Source organism: Phocoena phocoena, chromosome 5 (genome assembly GCF_963924675.1).
Source record: "Phocoena phocoena chromosome 5, mPhoPho1.1, whole genome shotgun sequence".
Lineage (NCBI taxonomy): Eukaryota > Metazoa > Chordata > Mammalia > Artiodactyla > Phocoenidae > Phocoena > Phocoena phocoena.
In genome coordinates, this window is record NC_089223.1 from 64,560,260 (window position 1) to 64,579,465 (window position 19,206).

A 19,206-nucleotide genomic window follows, 5' to 3' on the forward strand; every position below is an offset into this window, starting at 1 on the left:
GAATGACCTCCAAGTTATATTTTAAAGTGAAAAAAGCCAACACTCAAGCAGTATTTATACCAAGGGTACCCTTTGTGGAAGGAGGAGCATGATATACCTATATGTGCATAGAATTTGCTTGGGAAAAAAGGAAAGGTAAAAATGCCTGCCTCTGCCGAAGGAAGGACTTTACATTCTAAACCTTTTCATACTAAAAAGATTTTTTAGGGCTTCCCTGGTGGCACAGTGGTTGAGAGTCCGCCTGCCGATGCAGGGGACACGGGTTCGTGCCCCGGTCCGGGAAGATCCCACGTGCCGCGGAGCGGCTGGGCCCGTGAGCCATGGCCGCTGAGCCTGCGCGTCCGGAGCCTGTGCTCCGCAACGGGAGAGGCCACAACAGTGAGAGGCCCGCATACCGCAAAAAAAAAAAAGAGAAGAGAAGAAACACTTTACATTAATGTGTATTTCAGGAGGAGGAGTTTGGACTAGATGTAGAAATAAAATATTTGTACCTCTTCATCTCCCTGAAGGATGGTCCTTTAAGTTGTCATTTAAAAGCACCTGCGAAGTAAGAGACGGAGGGATCTGGAAGATCCCATTTAATGAAGTTAGGGGACATCTGTCACTTCCCAGGTGTGGGGACAGATGGAGAAAAAAGGAGAACAAATGTAGTTAGAAAGGAAACAGAGAGTCTACAGAGCCACAAGGAATCTACACCTGCTGAGAGAGTTGGGAGGTTTGGTACAGAGTGTTCTGGGTGCCCAGCGTCTGGCCAGTAACTCATTGTCTCATTGTCAAAGTGAGACAGGGTCTGGGCTTTGCTTCATTGCGTCTCCAGGGAAGCCCGCCGCGGCGGGCCTCCTTCCCCGCGGCTTAAGGGGAGCTTGGCTGGAAGCTGTGCTCTGAAAATGCCCGGGAAGCGTCAAGCGACGGACTCCTGGTCGGGTAACCCGGTGGACAAAATCTTTTCTCAAGGAAACCCACACGCGCCGCGGATATTCGAGAGCCCTGGGTACTCCCAGCTCCCCGGAGGCCTGAGGTAGGTTTTTGGTGAAAGCCAGGTAAGAGGGGGAGGGTCTCAAATTTAAATGCTTTGGGGGGCGAGGCAGGTAACTTAAAAACAATTGAAGCCGTCAGGTGTAAGAGGAAATAGTGGGAACTTTGGAGAGCTGGGCAAGTGAATATTCGGACTAAAGGCATTCAGTTTCAGATTTTTAAACTACAGCTGTGCTGGCCAAGCAAAACACTCATACTGGCTGTAGTCACAGTTTGCGATCCTGCATTCGCCTCTGCTCAGTATCCGCTTCTGCCTCGTTTCTTCAGCCTGCCGCTGATCCTCAGCCTGTGCCCCAGCCACTTCAGAGGCGCGCAGAGCCAAGACCGTCCCAAACTTTGGCGCTCCTCCTGAGGGCGCAGTGTCCCTCGCAGCACTCCCAGTGTTGCTCCCCAACATCTCGGGGCGGGAGGGCAGCCACCGACTGAAACTTGGAGTGGCTCAGAACCCGTTATGGGCTACATTTTCTTTCAGAAATGGAGTGGTTGCGCCCGGAACGTTCACCCTCGGGCCACTCCGGGCCAGACGCAGTCCGGTGCAAGTGGGGAGATGGGGAGATGTAGTGGGCGTGGGAAGCACCGGGTCCACTCACAGAACCCGGCTGAGGGGCGGGGCCGGCTGCGAAGGGAAGCCCCGCCCCGCATAGCCCCGCCCCCGCGTTCTAGAGTTTCGGCTCTGGCTCCCCACCCAGCACTGAATCCCGGGACCCCGGGAGAGCCGGAGGTATACGGTTGCGTTTCGTCTGCCCGCACGGGGTATCACTTGCCCGCTACAGAAAGCCCTAAGCTGTCTGGCAGTCGGGATACCCTCTCCTGCTGGCACCCGCAGACGCCCCTGCAGCCGCGGCCGAAGCCGGGGCACCCTCGCCCTGAGAGCGTCGGAGCCCTGCGCGGCGGCGCGCATTCCACCTCCGCGCCTTGTTCGGGGAGCAGGACCAGGGAGAGAGAACCGCCGGTCGAGTTCTGGGCACTGCGCCCGGCGCGAGGTGCGGGATGGAGAGCAAGGCGCTGCTGGCCTTTGCTCTGTGGCTCTGCGTGGAGACCCGGGCTGCCTCTGTGGGTAAGGAGCCCACTCCCTAGGAGGAAAGCGGAGAGGTCGGGTACGGGCGGAGAGATAGGGATGCGGAGAGGACCTGGAGGCCGGACCTAACTGGGAGTCATAGAGCTGGAGAGGTGAAAGTGACTTCACACTGTGTTTTTTCATTTACCAAAGAGGAAACTGAAGCTCAGTGACTGGCCTAAGATTACGCAGCGAGTTGGTGGTCTCCTGAGCCCAGTTCCATTTCCGCGATTCTGGCCTCCGACAGGGCCTGGGCTGGAGCGTGTCCTGCAGAGCCGATACACCCGTGCTCTTAGGCGGGAGTGGGAAAGCGCCTGTGGCTGGCAGGCAGGAGGTGCCCCCGCGGGCGGGAACAGGCGGTGAAACGTTGTCCGGCTGCGCGCACCATCCTAGCCAGGACGCGGGGAAGGAAGCCCTTAGGGGGCCGCGAGCCGGCTCGGCAGACGGCAGCGTGCGCGTAGCTCTGCCTCTGTAGGGGTCGAACCGGGAACCCGGTCTACTGTTCCCTTTTGGTTCGAACTCACATACACACCCAATGTATAAGGTGGGGTTAGGGGAGAGGGAAACTTTTCCTTCTTCCTGGTGCAGGACGCCGCTCTCCTCGCAGAGAGAAAGGGGAATTGGCCTTGGACCTGGGGCTGTGACAGCTTCCCGAAGTGTCTCTAAGTAATAGTCACCTTCTCATGTAAAACAGTTTAACATCTTTCAAAGCGCTTTGGTCTTTCGGGTAAGCACAGGTCAGAAGTTCACGTTCTGAAAACTTGCTCTGAAGGTTTTGGTACCTAGATTGGGCGCCACTCGCCACTCTCCTTGTCGTCTAAAATTTCACTCTCCTTCAAGATTAGGAATACGCATGCCCTTGGTGCAATAAATTCTCTCTCTCCCCCATCCCTCTTTCCTTCTCTGTTTATCTCTCTCTTTCTCATCTCTCTCTAATCTCTTTCCTGTAGCCAGTTTGTTGATTTACAGATTTCCACTCTTTGGAGGGTGAGAAAGGGGAGAGGGTGGAAAAGGAAGAAAAGGTAAAATGATTCAGGTGAAAATTCCTTATAAATTAAAGAATCACATGTCTTTTTTTTTTTTTTTAAAGACACCCACACACATGTATAGTAACAAGATCATCTGTCTATAGTTACTGAATTTTCTGAATAACGACTTGGTTCATCCAGGCCAGCTCCACCAGGAACACTCATTTGTCCCTGACAAGACCTGTCTCTTCCCCTTTATGGTGAGAGAATGAAGCTCTGGAACTTGTGGTTTGTTCTGTATCCCACAAAGAAGTGAGTTGCTTTTAAGCCTGGGGTGTTTCATAGCACAGCAGTAGTAACCGTAATCGGGCTGCCCTGAATATAATGATGAGGTTGCCCTTTTGGAGTGTGTGACTTGCTTAATTGGATTGGGCTATAATTGATGCCATCAAATTCTAGAGACAGAGGCACTGTTGTTTTTCCTTCCTGTCTTTGAGCTGGAAGGGTAATAGTGCACAAATGAATTAATTTTGGCTATGGAATTTGAACATAGAAGAGCTTTTTATTGAGTAGCAGCTTATGTACTTCTTAGAGTTATTTCTTTAGAACTTTCTGAAGAGCAGAGCTCAAACTTGTCAGTGAAAATGAATGAAGCTTATTGGAGCAAAAAGAAATTGAGTGTTGGTCTACGTATATGAATTTGAAGTTATCATTATTGATAGCCTTGTTGAATAGTTTTTTGTTGGAGACATGTCTCTAGAATAGTATGGTGTTGTTTTGGCTCCCTATGAATGGAGAACCTTTTTTTTTTTTTAACATTGGAAAGTGTGTCTAGAGTGTGAGATAATCTGTGGCAGTGATTTACAGGAGAGGTTCAAGAATCTTTTATTTTTGTGGTGGGGTGAGCTTGGCTTAATTAGAGCTTAGTCTTTACTACCATTTTTTTCTCACATGAATGTGCCCAAATAATGGGTTCTTTCTCATTTGGGTCATCATAGGAATTGTATTAAGTTACTGTTTTTGACATGTTTCTCAACCTAGTGTTTCCCAGTCAAGTTTGATATCTGTGCTCATCCAAATGAATTATTTTCATTTTCCTTCTGTGACACACAATGGGGCTCCATGATTGGAAGCCTTTTCTTTTGCTTTTGAACACTTTGCTTTATTGTTTGCCTACTTCGGGAGCAGTTATTTCCTTCATATTGAAAAGTGCTCTGTTGATTAACTGAGCATGACCACCCAGACCAATAGCCATCCAACAGTGGCCCGTAGACCATGTATGACCGCGTCACCTACAAATGCAGATTTGTAGGCCTAGGCATCTTCTGACACGTGCTAAAGTTTAAGAACCACTGCCCCAAACCCATGGCAGTTCCAACGCCAGTTAGTTCCTGAGATTTATTGATATAAAGTAATTTCCAGTTAAAAAAAATTTTTTTAATATTGATTAACAAATCTACAGCAACCTGTTTTCCACATCTGAGTGAGCGTATGAGAACACGAGTCATCAGCTGTTCATTCTGCCTGCAGCTGTTCACGTTGGGGTCCACAGATTCAATGCTGTGCATATTTACACTGGATATTTGCTCGTACTCTATTTACTCATACTCTTTCATATTTGCTAATACTCTTATTTGCCCAGCAATGTCAATCCCAGTTTAGGCCTAGAGAGTCATTTGTTCTTAGTGGATGTGAGTTAAGGATCGTAAGAAGCTTGGGTGCTTACCCAGCATCAATCACTTTTTAAGGTGGTGTTTTGAAGATCTAGATATGAGTTAAGACCCTGACATGGTGGACAGTTTTTCTTTCTCTGATGCTTTATCAACACCTGGTAGTTCTTTGCATTTAGTTGGCAGAGAACTCAGTCTTCTTGCTGTAGAGTGACCCATGGCAAGGAATCTGTCCCATGGTATATTTAGGTAGACACTTTTCCTGTGTTCCAAGCTTGGTGTCAGGACAAGCTCAGCGCTTTGAGCAGTAAGTTGAGATTCCCCAGTTGTAATTCATTAGCATTACCCTTTCTTTAACTTATTTTTTCTTTAATTTTATTATTTATTTCCGACTGCGCTGGGTCTTCGTAGCTGTGTGCAAGCTTTCTCTAGTTGCGGCGAGCAGGGACTACTCTTCATTGTGGTGCACAGGCTTCTCGCTGCCATGGCTTCTCTTGTTGCAGAGCATGGGCTCTAGGTGCACGGGCTTCAGTAGCTGAAGCATGTGGTCTCAGTAGTGGTGGCTCGCGGGCTCTAGAGCGGGGGCTAAGTAGTTGTGGTGCACAGGCTTAGTTGCTCCGCGGCATGTGGGATCTTCCCAGAGCAGGGATCAAACTCATGTCCCCTGCACTAGCAGGCAGATTCTTAACCACTGAACTACCAGGGAAGTCCTGCATTACCCTTTTTAAGTTCTGTTTTCTGAAGGAAAGTATATGCATGTTATATGACATGGGAACATGTTTCTTTCCTCAGTTCCTCTCATCTAGTTTTAATGTACAGTCTTTCAACCTTGGCAGTTCAGTTACCAGAGGAAGTGCACTAGAAAATTGATAAAGGAAAATGAGACAATGTCATGGACATTCCCACCCCCCTCAAAGTACATGGATGAACTATATAGACATCTCTCTAAGTAGTATTCATTAATCAGCAATTTAGTCAAATGTGTGCATCCTATGTTTTATAAGAAATGTCAGTGGGTCCTTTCCCAGGGGAGTGAGATCATCAGATGAAGGTTCATTTGGTTTCAATGTCCCATATCCTTTTGTAAGACCTTGAAGTTGGCAATGCAGGAAAACAGGAACTCCACCCTCGCTCAATGAATTGCAGAACTGTTGTGTTGGTTTATGACCATCTGCCCATTCTTCCTGTTATGACACAGCTTGTGAACTTTTACTGGGAATGGTGAAAAGTAAATTCACAAGTTTTACACAATGAATTGCTGAAGAGGTCTTTTAAAGTATAGGGTGTGCATTGTTTATGGAAGGTGTTTCCTATTGGGTCTGAGTGGCAATGATATTCATTTATTTAATTTGTTTCTAGGTTTGTCTAGCGTTTCTCTTGATCCACCCAGGCTCAGCATAAAAAAAGACATACTTACAATTATGGCTAACACAACGCTTCAAATTACTTGCAGGTAAGGATACATTTTAGATTCAGATTTCCTGTGTCAAATATCATTGTTTATTAAAGAAAAAATAATTTCCATACAGCAGAATTACAATAGAGTCTTCATAATTGTGTATAAGTAGTGAGGTTTCTAAGAGCTAACGTAATAATGAAAACATGAGGAAGGTCTTCTCTGGAAAATTCTGTACAATTTTGCTGGCATTTTTTTCCTACTACCCTCTGCCAACACACACACACACACACACACACACACACACACACGCACACACCCTAATAACCAGTATAGCACCTAGCGTATATTATGTAATACACATTCAATAAATATTGAATGAATAAATGAAATCTTTAGAGTTGAAGTTTGGGGACATATTTGTTATACTCAGAATGGCTCTTAGACATCTGTTTAGCACTTTTCAAGAACTTTATTTTATGGTAAAATTCTGACTGTAGTTGCAATTTTATATTCAGTCATTAATATTGCTGAGTGCCTGTCAAGCTCTGACCTGAGGTTCTGGCATGTCTCTTTCACCAGCTAGCAAGAAGTCATGCTCTTGATTTTTGCTAGCTGGGGAAATAGGCCTCTTTGACAAGATGAGGAGGCGTCTAAATTTTGCTTTCCAGCCCCTACCTCAGGGAGAAAAGTAGAAGACTTTAGGGTTTAATGTAGTGATTATGCATGACAGAGCCAGAGGCTTCTTGGGACCGGTGTGGTTTTGGCAGAAGTGGTGGGTAGAGGTGATCTTGCCCCCTGAGAACAGTGCTGATGGTCCACAAAGAACCTTGGGGAGCTTGTTGCCCTTGTTTTTGCTTGATGAATGCCAAGTGTTCAGCACAGTGACACAGATCTGTTTTAGCTTGCCGAGTGTAAAGGATACCCTAGTTGCCTTATCAAGGGTAGGGCACCAATACCCAACCCTTGGGAAAAAACATAGTAACAGGTGCTGTTTGCCTAGCTTTGCTACTTCAAGATGCATTTCTCAGCAGATTTTCCTCTTACCCACCCTTAACAACAAAGGTTATTTAAAATTCCCCAAGATTCTATATATACTCCTCTTATGTCCCCAGAAAAACAATGGAGTGTGTTAAAAGTAACTTCATTAATGTAACTGCAACTCCATGGAAATTTCAAGTTCTTTAAAGAAGGGTCAGTGATGTTACATTCTTCTTGATGTTGACTGTCTTCCTTGGGGCTTTGTAGAGAAATGCTGCAATGAAAGTAATCTGTGCTTTAATGCCATCCTTCCAAGGTCCCACGAGGCCCTTAGACAGTTTGCATCCCCTCCCTTCCTAACCTCACCTCTTACTCTCCCGACTGCCCACTCTTCTCTAGCTACTCTGGCTTCCTTGCCATTCCCCGAATACTCCAGATAGGCACCCACCCCAGGGCCTTGACATTGGCTGTTCCCTCTGCCTGAAACTCTGTTCCTCCTGATATCTATATGGCCCACTTCACCAAGCCCCCTCCCTCTAGAACTCTTCACTTGTTTCTTTGCCTCTTCTAGACTTTCTTCATAGTATTTATCACCACCTTTTATACAACATATTTTACTTACTTTTTAAAAGTTTCAGCTTTATTGAAGTTTACTTACTTTTTTACTGCCTGTCTCCTCCAACTAGACTCAAGTTCCATGAAGGCAATGATTTTTATCTGATTTGTTCACTGCTGTATTCCCAGTCTTAACAACGTTTGACACATAGCACATGCTTAATAAATATTTGTTGGTTGAATAAAATAAGTAATAGAAAACTCGGGAATCCTTATAAGTGATTTCTGAAGCTGAGACTCTGACTTTTTGTCATTTGTCCGTATAATCTGTCATTGTTGGTAGAAGACTATGAATCTATCTGTTGAGGAGTTTGTATAAGCTTGAGAACTAAACCTTCTATTTTCTTAGAAACAGCCTCATAGGCATTTCACTTAAATACTTGCTTGGGATGAATTTTTCAGGGGTCAGAGGGACTTGGACTGGCTTTGGCCCAACAATCAGAGCGGCTCTGAGAAAAGAGTGGAGGTGACGGATTGCAGTGACAGTGCCTTATGTAAGATGCTCACCATTCCAAAAGTGATCGGAAATGATACTGGAGCCTACAAGTGCTTCTACCAGGACACTGACATGGCCTCCGTCGTCTATGTGTATGTTCAAGGTAAGTGGTTAAATGGAATTCACTTCCCACGTTAATTTACCAGTTACAAAACACAATAGGTGCAAAGAAGAATCCGGACAACAAAGGCTCGCTCTAAAGGCTCTCTGCCAACAGGCATCTACAAAATTCTTCTCTCCCAAGGCCTCCTCTGAGTACAAGACTCAGTGATTTGTTCTGCAGTTTGGGCCTTGCTACATCTCTATTGCCCAATTAGTTTGGTTCTGATCTTTGTTTCTAAGGGAAATCTGTGTTCACAGTTGGCAATGGAGATTTATAAGAAGTCTTCTGATGTTTGAGAAAAAAACCCCTGAAATCCTCGAAAAGGAAGATTCAGGGGAGAATTATGGAGAGGTTTCTGTGGAGAGATAGGTTATCTACAGCAGATTTGGAGATTTCCCCAAGAATGCACAGGGAGTCAGCCAAGGGCTCTGGAGCTTTTTTTGTTCATAGGAACTTTTCTTTTCCCACTTACACTTTATAAAAAACAATTTCCATACACTTGTGCAAATAAAGTCACTGTCTCAAAAGGCCTTTGGAGGACAGTGTTTCCTTTGCTTGTGTGGTCTGAGATCTTGGATGACACGCTCCATCTTTCTATAGTTTGCAATTTGGGATTTACACTGTGGAGGCCAACTTAACATCCATGTAGGGTAAACTCCATGTCACACGTATTTAGCATTTATAATCTGAATTATTCTTTCCTTCCTGTTTCAAAAATCTTATGCTAACTTGAGAAAACCTGACTTAACTAATGAGATATGAATCATATAACTTGGGTGGGTATAAGTCTATAGTAATATTTTGCTTAGATATACTAAATATTTTTCTTTTCAGTAAAGATGAGCTTTTTAGACATTTTATATATACATTTACATACCTCTGTACATCCTAGAGAATTTGAAGCAGGTGAAGATGGCTTAGACTTTTTTCCAGAAGCATCTTTTACAGAACAGGAATTTCATCAGCTTTGGGAGACACACTTGCACATCTCCATTTGCGTTTCAATAGTGCAGTATGGTCAGTGCAAGGGAAGAATGGGGACCACATCAGAATAACGTATGTCACTCCTGGATTGCACAATATTTGAGAATTACTTTTGCCCAGGGTAAGCACAGTCCAAGGTAGAATTTTGTGCTCTCCTCCCCTCTGCAGAAGTTGAAAGAGACGAGGCCCAGATCTTCGAGAATTTCTGGCTCCTTTTGATCTGGCAGTCTTGGGAGATCAGGCTTTCTCAGAAGATTGCAAGGATTTCCTGCTTTCAGGCTGTCTGGAAATACTACAAGATGAACCTCTCCCATAATATCTCGTTATTTCCTTCTCCCCAAGTCAGGAAACCTGGAGACATGTGAAAATTCATTTCATGAGTTACAGTAAATATTTTATTTTGAGAGGATGGGTGGTTGTTTGGGTTTCTTTTGTTTATTTCCTCTTCTTGGGATACTGAAATAGAATTGATTTACTGAATAGCTTTAGTCTTACGTCAAGGGGTTAATTTAGCTTCCAAAGACTTGCTCTGTAAGCAAGCTATGTAATATTTCATAGCCTGCAGATGAAAGGTAGGTAATATGAAGAAGTAGCAATCCCCAGCACTGTTTATTTGTACACTGCCTGTCTCTGAATATACCATCAAGTTCTGCTTCCTGTCTAAGCCTGGCGTTCTAGGAGGTGAGTTGTCCAAGATTTTGGTCATGAAGTTTAACAGTGGAAAAGAAAACATTGAAGTATTCCCTATGGATGGTCCTTTAATATCCCCTCTGGTCCCCACCTTACTTCCTTAGTCTTCTGACCCCATTCCCTCCAGCAATGGATGGAGCTGGGAAGTGGGTCTTGGTCTCGTAAGATAATGACTATGGCATGTGGTGGCTGGATTGGCTGCCTTTCTGTGCTGTCCAGCTGGGAGGGAAATCAAACTTCTGCTGTTGTAGGGAATTAGCTGCTTTTCTCCCCTTTGGTTTAATTAACTCTTTCTTTCCTTGAACCAAACATCCTGAAGAGCTCTGAAAATGCTTGGTCAGGTGTGTTGGGGAGAGTGGCATGAACCATTATCTCTCTGAGATTTCAGGCATGGCTTCACACCCATCAACTCTATCTCTGGGAAAAGGAGTCGTTTCCCAGCAGCGTGTTAACATCATACGAACAGTGTTTGAATGGCATTAAAATCTCTTTTGTTTTTTTCTCAGTCTTTGCCATGGTGGCTTTTCAGGCTTTTGTCATTGAAGATATTAATGATTGCTGAATCTTAAACTAAATGCAATTAAACAGGAAACATAAACAATTTAACTATTCTACATTATTATATAAAGAATCTTATATCTAGTCTTCACAATCTTAAAATACTCATGTGAAACTTTGTCTTGAATTGTTGAATTAAAAAATCGTTAGTCATTTCTTTACTTTAAAGAATCTTTGGGAGCCATTAACCTATTTTCATGACAGTTACACTGTTTGCCTTAAGAGAGAGAACATGAAGTTTTTAACATCAAAAAACTCAGTAGGTAAACTATACAGGTTTAACTTTAAATTTACTTTAAAACTTATGTACATGAAAGATGTATAGTGCATATGAAAATGTATATGAAAATGAAGACATGTGCTCCCTCACTTTGAAAAAACTGTAGTGATCAATCTGCTTAAATGTGGAACCTATAGAGTACACTCTACTTGATCATCAGTGCAAAAGGAGCCAGTCTCATTCTGGGATTTCTCTTCCAGATTTTTCACACATACACACCCCCCCTCCTGTAGCATAACCTTGGAGCCAGATATTTACCAGCAGACCTACCTCTGGATTCCTTTGCCTAGTGTGAAATGTCTTTCCCAATAGTTTACTTCTCTGGTTAGAGTTTATGAACCTGAAAGATGACCCACTTTTCCAGTAAATGCCATTAACTAATGGAATTACATTTTCTTCTAGATTACAGATCTCCGTTTATTGCTTCTGTCAGCGACCAACATGGAGTTGTGTACATCACTGAGAACAAAAACAAAACTGTGGTGATTCCGTGTCTGGGGACCATTTCAAACCTCAATGTGTCCCTTTGTGCAGTAAGTTACATCTTCTTTCTTCATCTCTTACCCTTTCATAATATTAAGCTAGTATTAAGATGGGTAGCCTGTTTATAACATTATATATTTTATAAATATATATATATTACATGCATTATATAACATTAAGTCAACAATGAGTTTTAAAGGAAACTTTAGGAAGGGTCAAAACGACAAGAAATAAAACCAATTTGTATTCTTAAAATAAGATGAATTCTTTAGTGTTCATGGTTTTTACTTTTGGATAGCACTTGATTAAATATTTGATATTTCTTTTTCTACCCAGAGGTATCCAGAAAAGAGGTTTGTTCCTGATGGTAACAGAATTTCCTGGGACAGCAAGAAAGGCTTCACTATTCCCAGCTACATGATCAGCTATGCTGGCATGGTCTTCTGTGAAGCAAAAATTAATGATGAAAGTTACCAGTCTATTATGTACATAGTTGTGGTTGTAGGTAAGAGGACAATTCCTTTCTGTATCATTAATGTCAGACAATAAAGATTAGCTTCTTATATTAAGATTCTGGAGGACAAGAGATATTGAGAAATATATTATTTCAAGATTTGTTGTTAAACAGTTCACTACATCCGCTCTTCTCTACCCAGTAAACCTATGTGCAACTGAGGTTTTTCTCCTTCCTTACCAAGACCAAGGATGAATAAGAGTTCTGTTATGGGAGCATATTGTTTGGAAAATTCAATGTTCAGAGCATTGCTTGGCATCAAGTCTTTTAATTATACCTATTTTATGGAAAGTTTGGTAGCTTTCTAAAGCCGGCCGCATTGACTATTGACCTCTCAGATTTTACTGCTTTTCTGTCCACTGGGCTACAACATCTTTGAGATCCATGTAGGGCTGCTTTGTGGATCTCTGTAGACCATTTTCCTGGGAGTTAACCAAGGTTTGGGGAGGCCCTCAGGGAAAAATGATGTGACACATTTTGAAGTTGCATCATGTCTGAAAAAATGTGTGCCAAGTTATAGATTTTGGTTTCCCTCTCACTTTCTGTTTTTCCAATGTACTTGCTCCAGGGTACAAGATTTATGATGTGGTTCTGAGCCCCCCTCACGGAGTTGAGCTGTCTGTTGGAGAGAAGCTTGTCTTAAATTGTACAGCAAGAACTGAACTAAATGTGGGGATTGACTTCAACTGGGAATACCCTTCTTTGAAGGTAACACTAACGATTCAAAGCCAGACCTCCAAATACTTTGATAATAAGCTCCAACGAAGTTTGCTTGAGAGAGATAGGGACCTCTTTGGCCAGATAAAATGTAAGGGCCTTAACTTACACTAACATACACACACACACATTTTAAGAGAACTGTAGGACATACAGCACTCATGGAAAAAAAAAGATGCAAAACCAAGAACTCTGTCCAGGCTGTGAAGATTCGTTTTCTTTAGGGGATTATGTCTTTCTAGGTTGCATTATTTCTCTGTTCTCCAAAGTCCTTGATCTATTTTCCTTTTAAGGGAATTTCTTTTCAAGAGGTGGCATGAGACACACTTCTCCTTAAACAGTGGTCATATTTCCTTGGGTTTCTGCAGTTTACATTGATCTCATTCCCATTATGTGAGGTTTGAAAATGCCTGATTCGGTTGATTCTATTTATTTCTCCTGAAACCAAATGTATTTGTCATCAGCATGATGATAAAAGTTCAGAAGTATCTATTATTAGCATTAAATAGTGTTCACCAAAGGCCAAGACTTTTATGGGTGTCTAGAAGATACCAGGGAATGTTATTCTGGACTTTGGAAGTTCACTAAACTCTTTTTCAGCATCAGCATAAGAAACTTGTAAACCGGGACCTAAAAACCCAGTCTGGGAGTGAGATGAAGAAGTTTTTGAGCACCTTGACTATAGATAGTGTAACCCGGAGTGACCAAGGGTGGTACACCTGTGCCGCTTCCAGTGGACTCATGACCAAGAGGAACAGCACATTCATCAGGGTCCACGGTAAGCTAAGATTTCCTTTGGAATTATGCTCTGCCTTGCAAAGTGAGATGATTTAAATAAATTTAGGTCAGCTAGTGATTCCTATTTTGCTCATTCAGAAGATGTTTTTGAGCTCTTGCCAGGAAGGCCATTTGACCTCGAGGTCAAGAGCATAGCTTGGGTTCAAATCCCAACTTTAAAGATGAGATGAGCTGATGTAGTAAGGGCTCACTACATATTACTTGTTGTTGCTATTATTATTATCACTATAATAAGCAGAGGGTTATTATCTAAGATCATTTTTAAATTTTCATTTGATCGCAAGGCTGAGAGGCTTCCCTGAGTAAGCATGGGCCTTGCAATTGGGGAAACCTGTATTTAGTTACTTTCTGTGGGGCTTTGAGAAAATAACTTAATTTCCCATTTATTCTCTTTCACTCACATAAATGTCTCAGTTTAGATGATAATTTGTATGGCATCCAACTTATAGGCCTTCATAAGGGTTTGGATTTTATAATATGGGAATGCATAGAAGGGTTTTGAGCAGAGAGAGACATGCTCTGGCTTATGTTTTTATAGGATCACTGTGTGGGTTATTTTAATGTGAAATACTTTAGGGAAGTAAGGGCAGAAGTAGAGAGACTAGTTAGAAGGCTAATTGCAGTCATCCTGGTGAGAGATGGTGGGTGGCTTAGACAAGGGTGGTAGAAGTGGAGGTGGTCAGAAGTGACCTGATTCTGATGTATTTTTGAAGATAGAACCAGTAGGGTTTGCCTATCGATTCCCTGGCTGTGGGATATAAGAGGAAAAGAACGGAAGATGACCTTTGCGTTTTTAGCATGAGCAACTGAGTGAACGGTAGTTTTCTCAACCGAGATAGGGAAGGTAGGAAGAGGAATAGGACACAGGGTTGGGTGGCTTCATTTGGAGATGCCCACTAAATATCCAAGTGGAGACTTTAATATATTAACCTAGAACCCAGGGAAGTCAGGGGCAGGAGATATAGATTTAGGAGGAATGTGTAATTGACAAGAGGAAGGTGTTGGTAAAGACAAGAGGTCCGAGGACTGAGTCCTGGGGCACATGGGAGGTATGTATAGGGTGTCATGGGAGCAGAGGAGACGTAGGGAAAGCTTCACAGAGAAGCAAATGCTTGAATTGAGTGAGATTTGAGTGCTCGGTAGACTTGTGGAGCAGACTGGGGGAGAGAGAAAAGCTAACGCAGAGACCACAGGTGAGGGAGAACCTGGAGTGGGACCTGTAGAAGGGTGAGATGGGGATTCTCTGAACAGCAGTGACTCAGACCTCCAAGGTCTTTGACTCTTCACTTGAAATGAAAAACTAAACCAAATGGCCGTTTATAAGAAGTTGCCATTTATGAGAAAAATTATTTTTATTTTCTTCCAGAAAAACCTTTTGTTGCTTTCGGTAGTGGCATGGAATCTTTGGTGGAAGCCACCGTGGGAGACCGTGTCAGAGTCCCTGTGAAGTGCCTTGGTTACCCTCCTCCAGAAATAAAATGGTAACGACTGGAAATAAATGCAAAGCCTTGTTCCACGTGAAAGCAAATCCTTAGATTGGACTCATTTCTGGGATTTGTTTTTCCCCACAGGTATAAAAATGGAAGACCCATTGAGTCCAATCACACAATTAAAGTGGGGCACGTACTGACTATTATGGAAGTGAGTGAAAAAGATACAGGAAATTACACTGTCATCCTTACCAATCCCATTTCAAAGGAGAAACAGAGCCACGTGGTATCTCTGGTTGTGAATGGTGAGTCCATTCAGTTTTCCTTCTCTTTATCTATTATAAAGAGTATGATTATGTCCTCCTGAACAGCCAGGCCACCATTCCTTTGGTGTCTCTGCCTCACTTACATCATAAGTAGCTCTGGTGTATAAAAATGATCCAGGACAGTGCGGCTGAAGTGAGGTGTGGGGCAGTATGCTCTGGACACGTTTGCTTAAGAGGCCATGCGAATGAAGCAGTTGGTGGTCAAACTCGAGCCTAAAGTAGATGGTTCAGCCGATGGCTAAATGCTGTGACATAAGAGTGCCCACAGGGACAGTCATCAGGCTCCAGTTGCAGTACCTTTGAATTGTGCTCCTGGCATGCAAATGTTTAAGACTCTTCTTGAATTTTGTGGGAAGCTACTAGTTTGATTTGGGAGCTGATGTATCAGTGATGCACAGGCAGATTCCAATGCAGAAGGCTTTTGCAGGTGGACACTGTTGGCTGGTTGGAAGTGTTTTAATTTTTTTTTCAACAGGAGTCTGGGATCTGACTCTGAGGCTATAAGGGGGGAGATATTAAGTTTTTGATTTAAGAATGGTTTGAATTTTATTTTTCCAAACTGAAAGATACTTATTTACAATAAGTACTCCGGGTGGGGAGGAAAAGGACATCATGGTCAAATAAATGTGGGAGATGCTAAGTTGATGGACGTAGTATATTGCCATTCTCCAATGGTGGGTGGGAGACATAGAGTAGCCAAGGTTTAACAAACTTATTTGACCAGAGCACCCCTCCCGCATACATCCATTAATATCTTGCTCCAAACACAGGTTGGGAAATGCCTCGCTGTTGTAATTCTTTGTGCTTTCTACTGTCATGGCAGATTAAAACTTCAGGATCTTCTCATGTGACATTAAGGTGCTTCCCTGTATATCCTGCCAAGCTCTGTATGTCTTCTGAGCTTGGCTTCGTTTCTTTGCGGGGACATCAGCTTCGGGGAGTATTTTAAAGATAACAGGTTCCAGAAATGTGACTTAGGAGCCACTTGGGTGTAGGAGTTTGGGGAGTATAGAGAAGCTGGGAAGCTGAAAAGTAGGGTGGGGAGAAGGAAAGGAACAAGAAATAAAGATGTAAAAATGGACAGTGAATAACTCTATCTCATTCATCCAGGAAGTCACTAAATGTTTGATTCACCCTAGCATTTACCCTGCTCTATAAAACGAAGATAAAGAAAGAAGTCAAGGTTTGAAACTATAATCTGAGGCTTTAGGTTGGTAGTGATGAGAAGATAGTTTCACATTAATGACTTTGGAGCCTAAAAAAGAAAGAGAGAAAAAAGGGAGAGAAGGAGGAAAAGACACGGAAGGAATGGAGGGAGGAAGGGAAGAAAACAAGAAAGGATGGGAGAGAGGAGGGGAGAAAGGAAGGAAGGGGAAGAAGGAGGGAGAGATGGAGAAGCAGGCATGGTGGGTGACCTTGGGCAAGTCATTTCACTTTTTAATTTTTCCCATGTGTAAAGTGGAGGACAATAGCAGTGGCTGTGAGGATTAAATGAATTAATTGATGTAAAGCACTTAGAACAATACTCAGTACATAATACATGTACTCACTGTATTATTCACAACTCTTTTCTTCCTGGAGCCTTGTCTGATCTTGTGAAATTGGGAGGATTAGGAGAACAATCTCCGTAATGTAGATGAGAAAAAGGTGAGGCACAGGGTGGCGAGACTGGCACAAAGTCACTCAACTTACTAGTTTATTATTATTGTTATCATGAGTATCACTAGAAGTCAGGTGTCCTGTCTCCAAATCTAGATGTTCTTTGAAAAAGCAAATGGGGACAAAAATTCTATGCTTGGAAAAACACAGGTTTTAATTGCTGAAAACTTCTACTTTCCATTCCTCAAAGCTGATTGACAATTCAAAAGCTGTCTTTCCCATCTCCAGTCCCACCCCAGATTGGTGAGAAATCTCTGATCTCTCCCGTGGACTCTTACCAGTATGGCACCTCCCAAACGCTGACGTGCACGGTCTATGCCGTTCCTCCCCCGAGTCACATCCAGTGGTACTGGCAGCTGGAAACAGAGTGTACCTACCAGCCCATGTGAGTAGGGCCACATCCTTTTTTTCCTGCTCTTTTGCATTTAAAAAAATATTTATTCATTTGTTTTATTTTTAGATTCCACACGTAAGTGATATCATACAGTATTTGTTTTCGTCTGGCTTACTTAGTATGATAACCTCTAGGTCCATCCATGTTGCTGCAAATGGCATTATTTCATTCTTTATATGGCAGTGTAGTATTCCGCTCTATATATGTACCACATCTTCTTTATCTATTCCTCTGTTGATGGACATAGCCAAGCTACGATATGACACCATTCTAAGCCAAGAAGACTATCTCTAAGAAGGTTATTCCTCAAGTGGTACTCTTAATCTCCTTCTGTCTTTCTCTGTGCTTTCGTCTTTAGGAGATGTCGTTCCTTGGGATATCCTGCTTTGAGATTAGCTAGCTCTCTCTTCAGGTTGGCCCTGATGTCCATCTCTCTGAATGCAGTTTCTTTGCTCACTTTGTTAATTGCCAGTCTTTGGTTTTTCTCCGTATGTCAATCAACCGGTGAATACCACAGTCTCCTTATCTGTGAGAAGGTACATCTCAAGGGAAGTGCTGATGGATGCAAGGACCTCGGAGCCTCAGGCCCGGCTTATCAGGTCCTAACACAAGTCCAGACATCCTTAGGAAAAAAACAACAAGTCACCCACCACCACCCTAAGCAGTTCACTTCCTGTTGTTGTTTTTGAGATGGCCTCTATTAGTTTCTTCCTCAGATGCTGACCATTTCCTACACAAAGGCCACAGTCCCAGGGAGATTAAGAAGCCCAATGGCTTCTTAGTTTCCTTGCCTTCCTTTGAACTAAATTAACTTGAATTGTCTTGTCGATCCAATTTATGAATGGAGGTTTGTTCCCAGAATAGCTGCTTCCCTCCTGTATCCTGAATGAATCTACCTAGAACCTTTTCCTTCATTGCTGAGGCCTATTTTTAATTGGCGCCAAGTCTTGTAACGTGGTAGGGTGCATTGGAAGTTAGTTCTAAGAACGTAATAACCAAAGTCTGACTCCTTTCCTTGCTATTGATATGAATTAGAGAAAAATTAAGTCACGATATCACCTGTTACCTCTTTCTTATAGCCAAGCTGCCTTAACGACAAACCCACATACCTGTAAAGAATGGAGAAACGTGGAGGACTTCCAGGGGGGAAACAATATCGAAGTCAACAAAAATCAATTTGCCCTAATTGAAGGAAAAAACAAAGTGAGTTTGAAGTTCTTTAATTTGAAAATCTGTCTCTCTTTTATGGAAGGATGGAGTGAAAGGAGGGTAAAATAATATCAATGTGTGAGGAATATGGGCGATTGATCATCAAATAAACTGGATGATAAAATACTAGCATGTTAAGTCAGTTTGAAAACACCATTAACTTTTAGAAACATCATTGACTTACTGTATCAGAGAAAAATAAAACACGTATGTCATTAACTCTGTACATGGGATGTATGGTAATTCTGATTTTATAAACATGAAAATGAGACAAGGTATGTAATGTTGTATTAAAACACATTCTTTATTCCGTGGTTTCCAAAGCTCGTTTTATGTGATATGTGAGCTGCAACAGTGTAACTATAATTGCACAGATTTGGGCGTGCGCGGTCAGTGCTGCAGTCTGAATGGAGTAGGCAGGTCGCAGCAGTGGTGGGGATGCTGACTTTTAGTCTGAATGCACGTGCATAAACACAGCCTCCATTGTTTATGGCCTGGGATTTGTTTTTTTTCACAGACTGTAAGTACCCTTGTTATCCAAGCAGCCAATGTATCCGCTTTGTACAAATGTGAAGCGGTGAACAAAGCTGGGAGAGGAGAGAGGGTTATCTCCTTCCACGTGACCAGTAAGTGCTCTCCAGGGGCTGGGCTGTCTGATACTCTGTTGTCCTGGCCATTCCCATGAGTGGCATGGCCTTAGGAAGGGGAGTTGGATGGCTAATTGATGCTTTTGTTCATAAAGGAGAGTTCCTCAGGTAGCTCCTGGGCTCACGTGAAATCAGTACATCTGACTTCACAGGAGAGGGAGCATGGGTTCACACGTGCTTTTGAAGCTCAAGTCCT

The 19,206-nt window shown here is 42.9% G+C and overlaps 1 protein-coding gene across 1 annotated transcript in view; it reads left to right on the top strand.

The window, feature by feature from the left end:
- Positions 1-1,748: 1,748 nt before the first annotated feature.
- Positions 1,749-19,206, top strand: part of KDR (kinase insert domain receptor) — a 45,388-nt gene continuing 27,930 nt past the window's right edge. Inside the window, exons 1-12 of the mRNA XM_065877723.1 lie at positions 1,749-2,092; positions 6,090-6,183; positions 8,125-8,321; positions 11,236-11,366; positions 11,653-11,821; positions 12,399-12,538; positions 13,148-13,325; positions 14,712-14,826; positions 14,917-15,080; positions 16,989-17,145; positions 18,234-18,357; positions 18,881-18,989. Of these exons, the coding sequence (XP_065733795.1) occupies positions 2,026-2,092; positions 6,090-6,183; positions 8,125-8,321; positions 11,236-11,366; positions 11,653-11,821; positions 12,399-12,538; positions 13,148-13,325; positions 14,712-14,826; positions 14,917-15,080; positions 16,989-17,145; positions 18,234-18,357; positions 18,881-18,989 (1,645 nt within the window). The 5' untranslated portion in view covers positions 1,749-2,025. The remainder of the gene's footprint in view (positions 2,093-6,089; positions 6,184-8,124; positions 8,322-11,235; positions 11,367-11,652; positions 11,822-12,398; positions 12,539-13,147; positions 13,326-14,711; positions 14,827-14,916; positions 15,081-16,988; positions 17,146-18,233; positions 18,358-18,880; positions 18,990-19,206) is intronic.